This window comes from Orbicella franksi, chromosome 3 (genome assembly GCF_964199315.1).
Source record: "Orbicella franksi chromosome 3, jaOrbFran1.1, whole genome shotgun sequence".
In the NCBI taxonomy this organism is placed as follows: Eukaryota; Metazoa; Cnidaria; class Anthozoa; order Scleractinia; family Merulinidae; genus Orbicella; species Orbicella franksi.
In genome coordinates this window covers 12,525,049-12,539,470 of record NC_138147.1, presented here as the reverse complement: position 1 = coordinate 12,539,470, position 14,422 = coordinate 12,525,049, and the positions used below count along the sequence as shown (strand labels likewise).

At 37.4% G+C, this 14,422-nt stretch overlaps 1 protein-coding gene across 2 annotated transcripts; it reads right to left on the bottom strand.

Moving 5' to 3' along the window:
• Positions 1–27: 27 nt before the first annotated feature.
• On the bottom strand, positions 28–12,740 carry LOC145481290 (SCO-spondin-like). Of its 2 annotated transcripts, none has more exons than XM_081459741.1 (19): positions 12,662–12,740; positions 12,227–12,256; positions 11,513–11,545; positions 11,233–11,334; positions 10,209–10,376; positions 9,714–9,920; positions 8,993–9,163; positions 8,422–8,592; positions 7,418–7,588; positions 6,932–7,102; positions 5,796–5,966; positions 4,938–5,108; positions 4,355–4,525; positions 3,780–3,950; positions 3,366–3,533; positions 2,583–2,762; positions 1,854–1,952; positions 1,441–1,495; positions 28–404 (listed from the first exon to the last, which is right to left on the bottom strand). In XM_081459741.1, exons 1-18 carry the CDS (start codon positions 12,738–12,740, stop codon positions 1,476–1,478), a joined length of 2,454 nt encoding a protein of 817 aa, XP_081315867.1. In that variant the 3' UTR covers positions 28–404; positions 1,441–1,475. The 2 variants fall into 2 exon arrangements, with proteins under 2 accessions (XP_081315867.1, XP_081315866.1); XM_081459740.1 differs by having other exon boundaries at positions 28–410; positions 1,446–1,495.
• Positions 12,741–14,422: the final 1,682 nt, after the last annotated feature.

The window sequence follows — 14,422 nt, the reverse complement described above, 5'->3', positions numbered from 1 at the left end:
AACGAAAGGAAGTGGTATACATGCACCTTCAGGCATTTTATGCTACGGAGCCTGGAGGTAAACACTGGCACCGAAAGACCTTCTGGTTCTTCCGATCTCCATGATTCGCATGGACGTATTAACATCTACGAAGAAATAACCGAACATCGGCTGACAGACCGAAAATAATCAAGAGAAAAATAATAATGTCTACTACGTTTGTCATTTTATTTAAAATCTCTATGAAATTTCATCTCCGGGAGTGACCTAATAATTCAAAAAGTAACATTACAGCATCGCTTTAGACGAAAAACATAACAAAAGAACATATTATATTAACGGCTACAGCTCTTTTCTCAATCCTGCTACAAGTAATTCCATACTCCGTCACAAAAGTACGTCCCTTTAAAAAGCTTCTATCTTTCCTTTTTCTGGAAATAGGAAAAGAATATACCTCGTTATTGATTAGAAATGATATAAACTAATGTGATACAGAAAGAAATCTCATTAAGATAGCAATAAATCAAGACAATTTGCCTAATTCCCCCGGAAGGGGGTACTCCCTTATATGGGCTATGTAGGTATGTGAGGCCCCAAAGGGTAGGGTTTTTCAGCCGTTTTGGTCATAAATAGTTGGGATATCAATTTTGGCCATTTTGGTCTTAAATAGAGTATGGTTTTAGCATTCCAGTCTTGAATTGGGTATGTTTCTTAGAAGAAGGTACTTTTTCATCATTATCAATAAGACCATTAACAAAAGCCCCTCATAACTTATGTTTAGGGCAGCTGTGTTTTGGGAAGCGGGCCGCACACTCCCACCCAACGTTTCTGGGAGTACCACCCGGACCTAATTCTGACATTTCCGCCCTCCCGGTGAAAAGAAACGGGTGACAAGATGTACATGTTAGAGATACCATCAACTGGAGCTTATTGAAAGAGGCATAGCTATCATTTAAAACTTTGACGTTCGTATAGTAATCCGTTTTAACTTTCTACTATTGTTACCAGCTTAAGCTGTCCTTTTTTGCTATTTGGCTCATTACTAACACTTTAGCGCTTATCTACATTGTACTTTGGAAACTTTACGATACTGATTTCGTTTCACATGACGGTGGTTTTGCTTTTCAAATACAGAGAAATCTCCAGTTATATATAAAGTTTCTTCTTATAATGAGTATTCTTCAATAGCCCGACCCAATTCACAGGACTACGATAAAACGAATTCCGGTGTAACGGATAGAAGTTAAGAAAATCCATGTAATGAAGCCAAAGAAATCAACACTACCCAGCTAAAACGTCAGTACGGTAAGATTCAAATTGAAGGCAAAAGAGATGAAAGAGGTGAAAATGCTAACTCCAAATGTCGATATTGGTTGTTTTAGCATAAATCATTAATAGAATACTCTAGGCATTTCCCCTTGGCCCGTTGACATAACCCCTTATTTATGCTTAGAATGTTACGTTACCTGTTAACTGCTCAGCTATGAGGGGTTCATCTAACCAGAATAGTAATGGCCTGCAAGCATTGGACGTGGTGTAAGTGCATAGAACGAACTTATTCAATTCAAGCTGTTATTCATCAGTTAGAAAGTTACGAATAACAGCCAACGTACTCGCTCATATTTATAGGTCGTGAAAAAATTCGACAATTCATTTTATTTTAAAATTCTTGGTATCGTGTGATAGCCAGCTCTATAAGTTATACTTTGATATAGGGGTTTCGGTATCTACAGTTTAAACGGGACGCGCTACATCCCTTGGACAAGAGACAGCTCTAAAAGTGCTCTAAAAGGCTATACGGTAACCTTTATGCGTGCGCACTGAAATTAGAAATCACAACAAGGAAAACGGTGCCTTAAATTATAAATACATACATGCATCGCAGGTTTTTCTGCAAGATCTGTAATATCGTCCGCATCTATAACTCATCAAGACGTATTTACAGTAGCCGTGACTTCGCTCGTCTCTGCAAGCTTCAGAAAAGAAAGTAGCCATTAATCACTTCCAATTGCGGAGGAACTCGGGGACAAAGTATTGTAGGAATACTAAGAACTGTTAATATAATTATAGTCATCACCGGTGTTTACCGGCTTTGCAGTTTAGATGCAGATATCCTTTAGCAGTAATACGAAGAGCTCGAGTCTCTCTCGGCTAATAGGGAGGGACAGAATCTTGCCGTTTAGATCTAAATGTAAATTAGAGGGCCAATGAGTTGTAGCGTTCCTTTGCCACATACCCCTTCGAGGACTAATTGAAAATTAGTAGGCCTGTTTTACAGTCCCAGTGGAAAGTGAGCAGCTAGGGTGGGGAAGGGTTCTGAAAAGTGAGCATTCATCATCTGGGGTTTTGAAAAAAATAATGGAACACAGGGTCCTTGACTGAAATACTGTTACGTGACATCTCTTACTCAACATTGGGTGATATCCCAAAACAAAAATATCTTGAAAGAAGAAATATACACTTATATATTTGTACTGATATTTTTCATGGACAGTTGTGTTTGACACTTGTTTTTTTTTTTCAATGCTATTTTTCTGAAATGACGGTCTATAGGTATTTGTTCCTTACATCCAAGTAATATAATAAAATAATTAAGGTCTCACTCTTTTCACAGGGAACTCGGCTTCCGCATCTTCTGGTCTGATGGGAATATCCTCGGCACGGTCTGCCACCATATGAGGGAGCTGGATGTGAACATGTGCGTCTTCTTGTTTGCCTGCCTCCTGATCCGCAAGTGCGGCTACATTTGCTGTAAGGACCCCAAGACGACCAACCACCATCAACTGTATAAGAATAATCAGCGAACCCAAAATCAGGTCAAAATTCTTAATTGGCACATAATACAAGGGAAAAAAAAAACCATTATTTCTAAATTATATCTATTTAACAAATTGACGTCAGTTTTTCATGCGTCAGTCCTGTTAATGATCACAAATTTCGTCATAACATTGTCAAAGTAGCTGTTGATCCCCAGACTACTTTGACAATGTCATGACGAAATACAATGTCAGTAACAGGACAGACGCATTAACAACTGACATCAATTTGTTTTTTACGATAGCAAATTGTCAAATTGTCCGCTCTCGCCCGTTGACGCACCGAATAAATTATAAATTCGTGTGTCTGTCCGCTTATTGACAATGCAAATTAACCAATGAGCGCGCGAGAATTTCTGCAGTTATCGTAAAAAAGTATTTTGAAGAATGATGTGCTGACGAAAATTGAGTGTTTTATCTCTTTTTTTACGCAATCTTTTCAACAACTATTGCAGAAACGGTGTTACTTGTTATTGGTATTGATGAAAAACGTTTTAAAAAATGGCAGACTAGAAAATAGAGAGCTTAAAAAGGAGCTTCTAATCAAAGTATGTTTTGCGACCACCTTACCACGGCAATGGTACGAATTACATCTCCGAGATTCTCGTCTTGGTCCTTCGCAGTCTGCTCCACCGTTTGCTGGTGCTGGATTGTTACACTTTCGGCTCCTGTATTGGTATCCTCCACATCGTCTGTTACACCTACCGTACCTGCTCCAAGAGGACCAGTGACCATCAACTGAAAAAAAAAGTTGTCAACTTATGTACAATATCGTTGAGGCGAACGAAAGTGGTTTTACTCTCTGAACAGCTAGGTGATAAATAGAGGACAGGCAACAATGAAGGAGCCTCGTGAAAGGCCGATGTGCTTCTTCTTAATTTATTTATTTATTTAACAAAGCCCTCAAATCCACAAAAAGTACTGAGTACATGTACTGAGTACATGGTACCATGTCAAATTTTTAATGTTAACAGGACACTTTACCTTTACAGGGGTGTGTATTGCATCTCCGTGATTCTCGGTTCGATCCCACACAATCTCTGCCATTGTACGCGAATGTTGGGTTTTCGCACTTTCGGCTTCTGTATTGAGATCCTCCACCGCATGGCTTGCTGCATGGACCGTACTTGCTCCACTTGGACCAGTTCGCATCAGCTATCATTATAGAAAAAAAAGGATATAAAGAAAAGTTTAATATCAGGAACTTGGTTAGTGGCAAACATTCAATTCAATTGATTACAGCCGTGAAACAGCGACGAAGAAGAGGCGTACAGGGAAAAAAGAAAATAAAAGAAAAATAGAAGGCGGGTTTCCTTTTATCTTTGTATATTTCAATCTGGCTTTGGTTTTTGTACGCAAAATATTAAATAGGCTAAGCACAAAATACTGATTTCAGTATTGCGAACACCGAAATCAGGTGGTTTTACAGGTCAATGCTCAATTCCGAGATACGCAGCATAGGTGTATACAATCTGTAGCCACTTATCTTCTGTTCCTTTGTTTTAGAAGAATCCGTGAAATCGTAACAATAAAAAAAAATATATATATAGTCACATTACTTTTACAAGGTTGTGAATTGCAGCTCCGTGATTGCTGGCTTGGTCCAACACAAGGTTTACCACCATTTGCTGGAGCTGGTTTATCGCACTTGCGACTTCTATATTGAGATCCAACTCCACATGTCACGCTACATACACCGTACTTGCTCCACGAGGACCACTTACCATTTACTGTGGAGATTTGAAAAGTATCGGCATCATTCGCTTTAAATGGTTAACATCCATGTGCTACTCAACTTTATTCACTGTTACTTTTGACAGGGAACTCAACTCAGTCGCCGTGCTTACTGAGTCTCCCGAATGTCGGTATTACATTTGACAATTCTTCATAACAATCATACCCAGGAACTTAATCATAACGATCATCATAGAGGAAACTTAAGTACAGTTGTAAAAAGGCTTACACAAACAAAGCTACAGTAATGAGAATTTTTTTTTTTTGATGACGCTGGATATTTTTTCATCTAAGAAGTTGTCACTTTGGTTTTCAAACCCGAATAAAAGTTTCATAATTATTCACACCACCATGAAATTCCTAGTGAGGGCGAGTATGCCGGAAAGGAAGAAAAGACAATAAACTTACCTGGACAAGCTTGTGTCTCGCAGACTACTGATTGAAAAGATGGCCCCCGGCAGTTTTTTCCTCCACTAGCCGGTGCAGGATTGTCGCATTTCCGACTTCTGTACTTGAACCCTCCTCCACAAGTTACAGAACATTTTCCGTACATGCTCCACCGGGACCACTGTCCATCGACTAAATATGAATATATGATATATTTCATGAATTTTAGAAACTACTGCCTTTCTGAAACAAAATGCTTACTTTTCTCTGAAGAATAGATGTCCCCACAATGACAAAAGATCTCATAAAAATTTTCCTTGATTATACAACCTTAACCTTTAAAGAGCTTGGAAGAGGTCAATGTAAAATGCACAGTCACTTTATGTAAATACAATACGAAACTAATAGTTGAAAAAAAAAAAAAATAAAAAATAAAATAAAATAAAATAAAATAAAGTAAAATAAAATAAAATAAAATAAATAAAGTAAAGCACGGGTAAGTTGTCATTGAGTCCACCCATCGCCATATTTTTTTAGATAAACTATTTACCTGGAAATGCAAATGTTACACTCCAGCGCCGGTTATTTTTTTTTAGCGACTGTTTTGACATTTACTTTTGTCAAAGTAAATGTTTCTTTTACAATGCCACTTTTGAGTAACCTGGACAGCAATTCTATTTGCCATTAATTATAGAATTTCTTACTTTTATGTCGCTGCTTGCTTTCAATTGGTTCCTACACATACTTCCAGGGATACAATGGTGCATTATGTTTCTGATTTTTCGTCTCTAGATCATATCTTGCCGTTGAATCTCAGAACCGAGAAATATTTCAAACGAGAGGGAAAGTAGCGAGTAAATACAGCAAATTATATTTTACCAGCGCATGCTTGTGTATTACAATGGTTTGTTTGTTGAGATGGCCCTGGACATTGTTTTCCACCACCAGAAGGTGCTGGGTTATCGCAGGTTCTTCGCCTGTACTGTGAACCTCCTCCGCAACTCTTAGAGCACTGGCTGTACTGCTCCCATGGAGACCAATGACCATCAACTAAGGGAATAAATCAGTTGCTTTCCATTAATTAAAATCTGTGTTATAATTTGTCCTTGAAGAGTTTCATGGTAATTATGAAATGCAAATATACTCTTTTAATCAAACAGAGGGCGGTAGAAATTGTTAGCCGCATTCCGCATGGGAAAATGGTTTCTGGGTTTGTCCTCCGGCCTTTTCTATCACGGAAGAATTCATTCTTTGCCACGATGGAGACCACCGATTATAATTAAAATGCCACTTGTTTTCTTTTTTGAAGGATGTTCAGTAGTTATCATGATCGAAATAAATGCAAAGGGAATATAGAGCAGGACATGCCAAACTCGTCAAAGGAGTTTACTGGAGAAAATTAAGGCCATAAAGGATACTCGCTCTATGAATCAGCAATACTTATCATACCGAAGTATATATGAAATAATTCATATTTGAACTGCGGTTGTAGATGAAAGTGAAGAATGATCATCGCAGTAAATTTTCCACCGCCAATGTGTGGCTTCATAGCTCAGTTGGTAGAGCAACGCACCGGTGTCGCGGAGGTCACGGGTTCGAATCCCGTTGAAGCCCTGATTTTTTTCAGGCTTCTTCTTTCCAATTGCTTAAATTGGAAAATTTACTGCGATGATCATTCTTCACTTTCAATTATCATACCCTTGAGAGCATTCCTTTACAGCAGGGATAGAAGTGATACAGAAAAATTAGCAACAAAAGTAAAACAGTTATTATTGTAAGTAGCACCTGTAATTGCATTGAATTGTAAGTAGTGTAAGTAGTGCGTAAGTAATTGAATTGTATAAAAACGTTTTGTCGGTAATGTAATGGACTTTAATGGTTGTATTACTTTTGTAAATAGTGTAAGTAGATGTACCATTGTTTGTAAGTGGTGTGAATCACAATTAAAGAATAAAAAAAACAACAAAACGAAAACAAAAACAAAACAAAAGTAAAACAAACCACGAATGTCTTACCGGCACATGCTTGTGTGTTACAGTGCTGAGCCTGGAGTGATGGCCCTTGACAGCTTTTTCCACCACTTGCCGGTGCAGGGTTGTTGCATTTTCGGTTTCTATACTTCAAACCGCCTCCGCAAGTCTTTGTACACCGTCCGAACATACTCCAGGGTCCCCAATTACCATCAACTAAAAAATGAATTAGTTTTATGAATTAGTTTTAGTTATTCGCGTTTGTACAATAACACAGAAAGGTAAACGAAGTCATTTCTTTCATCGGAAGCCATTCGTAGTCTATTAGAGTTCAGTTCAGTTTCCACTCCTTACGTTGTATTTTACGCTATTGGTTTTGTGATAAAATGCTGGAATACATTTATTTATTTATTTATTTATTTTTTCATCTATTCTGCAGCATGTTCATTTATATTTATAATCATAGAAATGGCTCTCAATCAAACCAAGCTTTAAGGAAAGGAATAAATCAAAATGTAAGTATATATTTACCAGGACACCCTTGGGTATTGCACGCGTTTGATTGCTGAGATGGTCCAAGACAACGTTTGCCACCGCTGGAGGGTGCTGGGTTATTGCAGGCTCTCATTCGATACTGTGAGCCTCCTCCACAACTTTTGGAGCACTGGCTGTATTGTTCCCATGGAGACCAATGACCATCAACTGAGGAAATAAATGTATTATCTGCATTATAATATCTCATCTAGGACTTTTATCATAAGATTTAAAAAGATTATGATCTGCTGGCGGAAATGGGAAGGAAATGACATTTTCATCCTCCATAGTAAGGAGAAAAGGAAACTTCTTTTCATAATTGTATCCCATGGAAAATACTGATCGTTTTTACAAACCCAGCCGGTTTTCCTTCTTTTATAAATTTTAGCAGTCACTTTGTTGACTGAAACTGTTTCTTCATTGTAAGTACAAAGAGGAGACAATAGACATGACTATCTCGATGATTAGCTGTTAAACTCATTTCTCTTGTAGCGCATGAAAACCAGTAAAAGACAACAAAGTGATCAATTTAAGAAAAACAAGAAGAAGATCATCAAGTGATTATCTCACTAGCGCGTGGATGTATATTACAATGCCGAGCCTCATTGAATGATCCTTGGCAATCTTTTCCCCCATTGGCCGGTGCAGGGTTGTCACATTTTCGTTTTCTATACTTCATACCACCTCCACAGGTTTTTGAGCACTCTCCGAATGTACTCCAGGGACCCCAATTACCATCAACTAAAAATGAATAATTTGTTGACAAGTTATTCCCAGTTTGTCCCTTAGAAAAAGCTTGGCTAGTAGGAGAGCCAACTTAACTTGTCAGCGAAGTCAAACACTCAAACCCGAGCTGAATAGTTGAAAGCAAAATTCTTCTTCCACAGTTCCTTAAGTAGGGAACTAAGTACTCTTCTGATCGACCACCCGAGAACAAATTTTACATTTTGTTTCCATAACATCCCCTTGAAGAAGAGCCAAAAGAATATATATATACTTACCAGGACACCCTTGGGTATTGCACACGTTTGTTTGTTGAGATGGTCCAGTACAGTGTTTACCTCCGCTTGAGGGTGCCGGGTTATCGCAAATTCTGGTTCTGTACTGTGAGCCTCCTCCACAACTCTTGGTACATTGGCTGTACTGTCCCCATGGAGACCAATGACCATCAACTGCGAATACAGATAGACTTAATTACAAAGGGCCTGAAGGGCCTGATCGTAGGCTGTTACTTTTAAATCTCGATGATCAGACTATTCATTAAAATCTATCTCTTTGAGTGCATTTTAGACTTTTAGAGAGTCTTCATTAATATTTTGCAATGAATTTAAATCTAATTGGATACAAAAAGAAGGAGGATATGTAGCCGTAGTTAGATGATTTGGAACGATGCAATGGGCATGCATTCCTATACGTTTCATTTCGACCGATTATTCTACATTTTCTCAAGTTTATTTGTGATAATAGGGTGGAGCAGCGAAAGGACACCCTGACATGCAATTTTACATTGACGGTCTTCGCTTAGTTGACCTTCTTTCTTCTAATTTGAGGAGAAATCACGTAGAGATTTACCAGAACATGTTTGTGTGTTACAGTCACGAGACAGTGTAGATGGTCCTGTGCAGTGTTTACCGCCCTTTTTGGGTGGAGGGTTCTTGCATTTTCGACGTTTGTATTGTACTCCTCCGCCGCAGCTTTTACTGCAAGAGCCGTACTGTCCCCATGAAGTCCAACCACCATCAACTGAGGGAAGTTAGAAAAAAAAAGCCTTTACTAGGATAAGAATACTAAAAACGAAACTGACAGGCAACTTTGCACTTTGCACTCGATGACAAAGTGTTGGAAGTAGGACTAGCTGGTGCTTCAAGCTGTTTCTCATTTATCAGTGATTACTGTGAACAAAGAGCACACTATATCATCGCCAAATAATAATCCTAATTAAACAAACTGTTTGACGTCAGTGAGAAATTCTGATACAGGGTTCATAACTCATGTATGTTGTTCGGATCTGAAAATGTCCAAGACATTTACCAATTCCACGCGTTCTTTCATGATACAAAGTAGTCATGTTTGTTACTTTGTATCAAAGTGTGTTTTAGTCTTAGATACTGTTTAATAAAATTTCAGAGGTGACCACACATTTCTTTATTTCTAAATATGGATCCGTTCTCCATGTTGGGATTCTTAACAATGTTATGTTCAGTTTAAGTCCTTTGTTTCAGTTGTTTGCTCTTCTCCATTGTCGAGGGTAAATAAAAGTTCCACATTTATGCATGCCAGCCTTTTGACTTACCTGGACAATGTTGCACGTTACAAGGTCGCCGCTGTCTGAAAGCCCCTTTACATGTTTTGTGGCCGAAAGGATGAGACGGGTTTACACATATGCGGATTCTAGATTGCATTCCTCCCCCACAAGATTTACTACACTTGCTGTATGCACCCCAAGCTGTCCATGTGCCTTCAGACGGTTGCACGGCAGCAGCTAGCATTCTAAAATTACCTGCAGAAATAGGCAGTTTGTTTTACTCAGATTTTTTCATGTGGCAGCATTGCTCATTATGTTCTCGGCTTCCGTTTATAACGGATTATTATAAATACCGGGGTTCGGGAGCAGCAAGATAGGATGACAAAGTCATGCTCGTAACTTAAATATTTTAATGCTGTGAAGAAAGATCTTGTTTGTTTTGATTGTTTTTTCTTTGAGTGTTTTATTTAATCAATTAAAACGGCTATCAACAGGTAATGCTATTCCACTCTGCAAAATATTCCCTATGCTAGGTTTTCATACCAGGGCATGGCACGTGCTCATTGCATCGCCGCTGTTCCATTGAAGGCCCTTGACAAACCCTTCTGTCGAATGACGGATTTTTACATTTCCTTGACCTGGACTGATAGCCGTAACTACATGACTTAGAACACGGACCATAGTCACTCCAAGAGCTCCAGCCTCCTTCATCTAATGACAGAAAACAGCTTAGTATCGGTGGATTAGTCATAATTACAGTTTGATCAGATACGATGGATATTCCGTATTCAAAGTCACACTTATGTGGGATTATGATCATATAGAAAAATACTGAATGTTAAGAAATGGATACTAAAAAAAAAAAAAGGGAATAAAAAAGCTGCCGAGAAAAACTCCAAAAATGTAGCTTTAATTTACTGTTTATTGAGTACTGTGTGCAGTCAATATAGATTCATTGGCATTTTCCTTACACCCATTTCAATTTGTGATTGACCCTCTTTATTTGTTTTTCTATTCAGTGCATAGCTTGCAAATAGAGTCGCCTCTCATCGCGAGGAGGTGGCTGTATTTTGCATGCAACTTCGATCAGGCGTGGTCCAGATATGAAATGAACTGTTTAGACTGAGTTAACCGACCGATTCAGAATTCTTGATCTGACCCGTTCCAATCGAGCGGTTTTCAATTGAATGATTCAAAAAATACAATAAAATTAAATTAAATAAAAACCCCAAGTAATCATCCTGACCAATTACGAAAGACACAGGCAATCAAGTGACCCAATCAAAACTCGAAGAAAAGACATTTAGCCGAGGCAAAGCGCGCGAAAACGTGTGCTAGTGCGCGTCATCACGATTGGTCAAACAACTTTTCATTTGTAAGGATAAGGGTAAAACTCTTACTGATCTCAGTCCATTATCAACAAGAAAACCAGTTCACACGGTTAACATATATTTAAGTACTGTCTTTCACTTTTGATCCAATACTAACTGATGAAGTTATGTAACACCATCTCTTTCTATCTGATACTGACAGTTCATTTTCTCTCTGCGGAGACAAAATCACTTACCTGAACAGCCACCACAAGTTCTTGGACAGTACGTAGAGACAAAAGGGTGGAAACAGTGCTTGATATATCTTCGACACCAGTATCGTGACCTGTCAAAACATCCTATAAGAGAAACGTGATTAACTTCTGGGTGAAAAAATGTAAGGTGAAAAGAGAAAATAACTCCCGTAATCTAAATTCGATGTCCAGAAATTACCTTTCCTCGAAGTCTTTTAATATTGTATACAACCTAATTAACTTTGTATTCGACATAAATTCGGTAAAAAAAAATAACATGTACCTCTGACAGCGTTGGTCCTGCCTTGCGAGTTTCCTATTATCAAACGAGAAAGTATTAAAAGTTAACAGCGAGTCACTGCGTTATAGTTTTGACTTAAGGACTTAAACCTAATCAGTATTTTTACCAACTATCTCCTTATGGAGTTATTTTTCTTTATATGGCTAGTTTTAGCTTGTAATATCATGGGTAATTTTGCTATTTATCCTCACTCGAATTGACAAAAAATTCGATGGTGCAATATATAATGATTTTATGACATTTTTCGTATTTATGTTATTCACTTGATCAAAAAGATGTTAACCAGTGAATATGCTTGCTCAAGTCGAATTGTTCAGGGAGCTTTCTGAAACTCCAGTGAGAATCCAATTTATCTCTTATAAAGATTTTTATATTCTGACTTCAGGGCATAACTTTAGTCTATTCCTGGTACATCTAATTCGCAATTTGAATACGTGCAAGATATTTTAGCTCCAAATTATGGTTTTTTTTACAACTATGACTTCAATAGCAGTTTAACTTTCCGTACAATTTAATTTTATTAGTTTTTTCTATCGGTATTTAGCGTATCTTCCCCTACTTTTTAAATCTTAAGTCGACTTTCATTGCGTGATCGCATAACCATGTTGCACGTTCTCTATTAAGTCAGCCTGTAGCACTTAAGTATGATATCAGCTTTTCGTGAAATTAGAACCGAGCTAAGGTACTTATAATTACCAAGTAGATCGTTCAGTTGCTCAGCAGGGTCTAAAGAAAGTACAAAAAGAAAAGAAAATGCTAAGTATTATCAGCTATCCATTGGAACAAATATGACTGAATAAAAAACGTTAAATTTCACTCAAAGTAATAATATCACCCTTCAGTTTCTAGATCGGACTCGTGAAAAATTATCACAAAAAAGGAAACTTACTCCTATTACCTGACGATAGAATTTTGTAAGCTTTTCAAAATGCCTTCCAATTACGTCTGTTTAATATTTGAGTATGAAAGCTTAAAAAATGTCTTCATTAATGGTATCAAGGAATCTCTTTCCGTCACTTAGTTTACCTGAAGTTGATTCAAGCGCTAACTGTCCCTTGCCAATATTTTTTCTTCTCTTTCAAGAAGTCGCACTTAAACGTAATGTGATTTAGAGTGTCATTAGATAATTACCTGCTTCAATTTCGTCCTTTGCAAAAGAGAAAGAAAACGTGACAACAAAGAGCCAAATCAAGATCACTTGTCCCTCCATGGCTATTACAACAAATTACCATTCGTCGAATTAAAATTCTTTTATAAAAGCCTTAATAACAAAAGAACTGTTTTAAATCTCTATATCGGTTGTATAACACTTGACCAGTATCTCGCAGTTTTGATATCGCTCAACGCAATTTTTCAGTTCCGGTGTACACTTAGTCTCTTCTATAACAGGTAAAATTACTTATCTCCTTTTGCAAAAAGCTCTTCATAGTCCTTCTTACCGAAGAATACATTTGGCCGTGGGAAATACCTTTGGCTTGAATAATTTTAGTATACATTTTGCCTGTGGGAGAGTAGCCTTTCGTTTGTTGTTTTAAAGGTCCCTGTCCGCGACATCCTGTGTGGTTTAATTCGTTGGTAAACTGTAATATTGCTGAGACAAGATCTGATATTTATTCACAGATAGGTTTCATGTGTGACTAGTATTCCCTTTAACTATTCTGAAGAGACGTTCTCTCGTCATTCTTACGCTGAAGAAAGCCCTCTACTGGATTTAAAGTTTTAAATGAATTTCACGTTAGTTGCGAAGTTAAGTAATAACTGCGTATGTGTACTTAATACTAAGCGATAAATACCCGAACAATTAACAGTGCCATTGATCGTTGACTCATTGAAGCAGTGAAAGGGTTCGATTTTAATCTTTAATTTTTCCCTCCTTATGGAAAATTAGGTCGGTATTGAGAATAGAAATTTCAAATAACCAGTACGGCACACAAGTTTGTGAGCAAGTTTGAACGTTGTAGTCGACGAGAATTTGCTGTTGCACTAGCTAGCATTAATTCAGTAATGTTGTGTTAAAACATATAAGAGGAGTGCTTAAATCCCGGGAGATTAAAATTCACTCTGAACCATTCTTATTAGTAGCCAGATGTACCATATTTCTCTCTTTCTTTCTTTTTTTTTTTTTTGTTTTCAATATTTCTTTTCCGCAAAACCAAACGTTGGCGAATAGGGTTTGAGGACATCATCATGTTGGGTAACGTAAGCACAGTGCTAACGTTAGGTTTTTTGCTTATTCAATAGGAAGTTAGTTAACCAAAAAGCTGCTTTGATTTGTCACGAATGGCTTCTATTGTTCACTAAAGATGTAATACTGATCAACAAAAGCCGAGCAAGGGTGCTTTCTTAATACGGCACAACACTTATATCCCTAGACAGGGTTTTCGAAAATGATATATTTAATGCTGAATTAATTGTGTGATTAATGTGGTCAAGATATCGCTGACTAATAACACCATCGGCAGTGTTTTATATTTCGATGTGATTATATTGCTCCTCAGTTAGTAATTGTTCCATTATCTTTTGTACTAGGAAGAACAAAAAGGTGCTTCGCAACCGAAAAAGGGCCATTAATGTTTCAACATAGCTAATAAATGGTGTACTGTGTACATTGTGGCATGACATTTTGGACGTTTTATGACTCGAGTTTGTATTTGACTGTTGGATCATTTTTTTAGAATAAAATAGATCACATTCACAACACCTGAAAACTCGATTAATTAAATTTATTCAGTCTTGGCGTCGGACAAATCGAGAGATATTTATAGCAACTAGTTAAGGAAATTTGGTGGCAAATGAGCAAATAGTTGTTAAATTAATAAATACCAAATATTGAAATGATCGTTTTGATTAAGAGTACCAAAATCGTACCATCTGTTACTCAAGAACCTGAAT

What these genes read in the sequence shown, in the direction of transcription:
- LOC145481290 (XM_081459741.1), bottom strand. Translation starts at nt 12,740, where the DNA reads ATGGAGGGACAAGTGATCTTGATTTGGCTCTTTGTTGTCACGTTTTCT. An exon ending in TAACACACAAACATGTTCTG is followed by an intron (nt 8,593 to 8,992) that starts GTAAATCTCTAC and finishes CTGTATTCGCAG; the next exon opens with TTGATGGTCATTGGTCTCCA. An exon ending in CAATACCCAAGGGTGTCCTG is followed by an intron (nt 7,103 to 7,417) that starts GTAAATATATAC and finishes TTCATTTTTTAG; the next exon opens with TTGATGGTAATTGGGGACCC.